The sequence below is a fragment of the Plasmodium reichenowi genome, chromosome 13 (assembly GCF_001601855.1).
Source record: "Plasmodium reichenowi strain SY57 chromosome 13, whole genome shotgun sequence".
In the NCBI taxonomy this organism is placed as follows: Eukaryota; Apicomplexa; class Aconoidasida; order Haemosporida; family Plasmodiidae; genus Plasmodium; species Plasmodium reichenowi.
The window spans coordinates 588766-593298 of record NC_033658.1 but is presented as its reverse complement, the minus strand read 5'-3'; the positions used below and the strand labels follow the sequence as shown (position 1 = coordinate 593298).

General features: G+C 18.2%; 1 protein-coding gene across 1 annotated transcript; it reads right to left on the bottom strand.

The window, feature by feature from the left end:
• Window positions 1–804: 804 nt before the first annotated feature.
• PRSY57_1313900 (TFIIH basal transcription factor subunit, putative) lies at window positions 805–2929 on the bottom strand (the record flags this gene model as incomplete). The annotated part of the gene is made up of 5 exons (XM_012909075.2): window positions 805–1668; window positions 1811–1901; window positions 2106–2241; window positions 2629–2713; window positions 2900–2929. The coding sequence occupies 5 exons, from the start codon at window positions 2927–2929 to the stop codon at window positions 805–807; spliced, it is 1206 nt and encodes a 401-aa protein (XP_012764529.1).
• Between the last annotated feature and the right edge of the window lie 1604 nt (window positions 2930–4533).

Genomic DNA, 4533 nt, shown 5'->3' with positions numbered 1-4533 from the left:
TCCTTGTACTAATAAAATATATTTATAATTGAATCAAAAGGAATTATAAAAAATATGTTTATCTGTTCTATATTTATATACATTTTTTAAAATATTTATGTTTTAGGAATTTTTACTAATCACCTAATTAGTAATAGTATTACAACTTTAAAGATGTTTGTATATTTTCTACACTTCTTTTCTTATACCATGAACTATAAAAACCATCGTGAAATATTTTTATAACATTTGTTTATATGATTTATAAACTATTCACTTATCATTATTATATTTATTTTATATAATTGATATATATATTAAAAAAATTTATAATATTTTAATTATTATAACACTTATGTCAATTTAGGGTTTTTATATTATTTGAGAAAATATAAGAATATAAATCTTAATAATTACCACACAAACAATGGAGACTTAAAAAATGTGTATTATATATCACTTATAAATGTGGATATAAAAATAAAAACATCAAATGAATAATATATATATATATATATATTTATATATATATATTTATTTATTACAGAAAATGCGATGAATATATATATTCTACATATATATTATAATATACAAGGTTCGTCTATATTTTATTATATTGACTTTTATATTAAAAGCTAAATTTCACAAATATATATTTTATTAGTAATAATACTGTCGTATAAACAATATAACATTATTAATTATTATATTTATAAAGGATATTTAGAGTCTAATGATTTGTTCATATATATGCTTATAGAATATTATTACACGCTTGTCATTTATTAGTCTACATATTATTTTGTTATATTTATATTAATATAATTATGTATCATTAATTAAACAAAAGGGACATTGATTTAATTCTTCATGAATGAAAATATCACATTCAAGACAAAAGATATGTTGACATTTTGTACATTGGTATATTTTGTTATACAATTGTTGGTTACATGATGAACATACTTTATAATTTCCTTGTTCATTTTTTATTTCTATAAATAAAGGAGAACCTTGAAGATTATTTGTAATATGTGAAAGATCGTGCATCGATATTAAATGTATACCACATACTTTACATTTGGATGGTATTTTGCAAGTATAACTATTACAAAAATTACAAACATATGTATCAGTATTTAATTTACCATGACATGAACACATTATTTGTGTACTGATTTTTTTCTTTGTTGGAAAACATATATGAATTAATTGAGGTTCCATACCTTGCATCCATAAAGGTGTTTCCGCGTTATTATTTATTTCATTCATTAAAGAATTTTTACTTGAACATATTTTATAAAAGCCATTCGATTTTTCACAAATATGCTTTAATATATGCATTTCTGGAGCTATTGAAATGCAATTTACATATATATTACTTTTTACTAATAACTCTAATACATTTAAAATGTTTTTCTTATCACATGTTCTTATAGATCCATACATAATTAAAACCTCTTTTGTTCCATATAATGGCATATCAATTAATAAATCATGTGCTATCTGTAATCCTTCTTCTAATGAAGGTGAACCTTGAAGACCTGCAGTTCTTTCCTTTAATATCGAACTTAATATATCATCTACATTTGATGTAAATGGTTGTATTAATTTTGCTGAACTATTCTTTAAAGCTACTACACCAACATGTCCAACAGGATTTTTGAAGAAAAAGTTTTTTAAAAATGACTTCAAACAAAATAAAATGAAATATATCATATAAATAAATAAATATATAAATATATAAATATACATATATATATATATATATATATATAATACGCATGTATTTTCATTTATTGTTTCTTTTTATTTTCATAAATCTTATTACTTCCACACATTCTAAAGCTACATTTATCCTATCTGGTTTTAAATCCCTTTCTTTCATACTACTGGACATGTCAAATAGTATGATTATGTGTCTGCGAATATTTAAATAATAATATATATATGTATGTATGTATATATATATGTAAGTAATTCAAAGGAAAAACAGCTATTCTTTTTCCCTTTTTCCACACCTTATAATTAAAAAAAAATGGCATATTTAGAATGAATTGTAGTATGAGTAAATAATACCAGTTAAAAACATATACATTTATGTTATGGTTTTTTTTTTATGATACCTGAATATTCCTTTCCTTAAGGAAGATCCTTGATTCTTTCTATATTTCTCCTTATTTTCATTTTCGTTATTCTCTTGGCTAACATGTTGTAGCACACCATTATTTTCTACCAGCAAATTCCATGATCGTTCAACATCTAATGTGTTAATAAAAGCAAAATTGTACAAATTATGTTATATATATATATATATATATATATATATATGGATGAGATAATATAAATATATAATCCTTTTAATATCGATAATCATATGTATGATTGAATAAGTCATATTCATATATTATATATGAGGGAAATAAATAAATATATTATTATAAGAAATATGGATAAGGTAACATATATTTTTATCCAATAGAAATATGATAATGTTAAAAAAAAATTATGTACACTTAAAATTAAATACTAAAATCAGATATCTTATATAAAATTCATTATATATATTTATAATATCTCCTTTTTTTTTCCTTTTTTTTCCCCTGACCATATGCCCTTATATATATATATACATAAATACATACATACCTTGTTCCCATGTAAATTTCCCAGTTATCTCTTCAAATATTTCATTTTCGTCAAAATCTCTTACAACATCTTCAACAAAAATGACCTATATATATATATATTAACAAAAGAAATGGGAAATATTATATATAAGAAATATTTAAAATATTAAAACATTTTGAAATAACAATATAACGAAATAATATATATATATGTAAATATTATAATGTACAATTATTATATTATATTTTATTATATTATGTATATTATTTCATTTTTATTCTTTTCCAACTTTATTTTCACTATTTTGAGGATTTTGCATTATAATTAAGATACCACGGAAATATTCATTTTTACTCTTATGAATATTTTAAAGTTTTTTTTCTCCTCTTTGTTCTTTATATTTTCATATTAAATATTATTGAACATAATATTGTCATTTAATTTTTTTTCAGGGCATTACAAAAAATGTTTTCAATTAATAAAAAATCTATAATAATTATTATAAGTATATCCAAATTTATAAAGCTTAAAATAAGAAAATATGCATATATATATATATATATATATAATAATAATAATAATAATGATAATATAATATAATATATAATTTTTTATTAATTATATATTTTGTCATAAAAATTTATCAAAACAATACAAATGAAAATGTTCATTTATGTATTCATTATAATATATAATTATTTTTTTTTATTAAAAGAAATTATTATATGTGTTATTTATACATGAACAGAATATCTATTTAATTTATATGTTTTTATAATTCTTATGTTCTATATATATTATTTTTATATATTTTATTTATTATTCTCATTCATAAAAAGAGAGAAAAAAAAAAAAAAAAAAAATGAAGAAGAAACACAAATTTTTGATAACATATTAGATTCAATTTTCATTTTAGAGTATTACCTTAATTTTAAGGTTTAGAAAATATTATATATTATACTAATATTTTCGATTTTTTTTTTTTTTTTGATATCATTAAAATGTAGTATTGTTAATAATATTGTCATATAAATATGATAAAGGAATGAAATAAAAAATATTATATTTACCCAAAAGAAAGAAAAGAAAAGAAAAGAAAAAGCAATAATACATTTTGTTGGTAAAAAAAATGTTATATTATTTTATTACATCCTAAAAATATTTTTAAATTTATAATTATTAATTTTTCTTGGTTTAATAAGACATATACACCTAATATGAAAAAAAATGCTTAAAATGAGTACTTTTTTTTTTTTTTTTTAATTATTCACACATAATAAAATATTTTTGTGATAAAAGTAATATTTATTAATTCTTCTTAATGTTATTTTATAAATATATTTTTTTTTTTTTTTTTTTTTTTTTTTTTTTGAGATAGATTTATTATAAAATATTCAAAAGTATATATATATTTTATATATAAATATTATATATATATATATATATATATATAATATTTCTATGAGTGTAGGAAATAAATTTCATTTGCCATTAATGGGTAAAATATGGTTAATTCTTATAAAAAAATAATTCGTACCATTTTTCTATATAAAATTAAAGAAACGTTTCAAATATAGTTGGTTCACCTTTTATGTAACATAATTGTGCCTTAGAATAATGGTAGTTCATATTTGTGTTAAAAAATATTATTATAAATATTTTAATTACAAAAAAATAAATATATTAGGATACAACATTTTTATATATCTTTTTGTGTTAAAAAATACAAATAATATTTGTTGTTATTATAATAATTATATTTTATAAAAGATCTTTTAATAATTAAGAAACAAGTTTAAATTTAATATTATATGAATAGATGATGTGTAAAATATAATTGTATATGATTAAATAAGTAATATAATTAATATAATGTGAATTTCCTCTTTATTATTTCTACAATTAGTATTTTTTTTTTTTTTT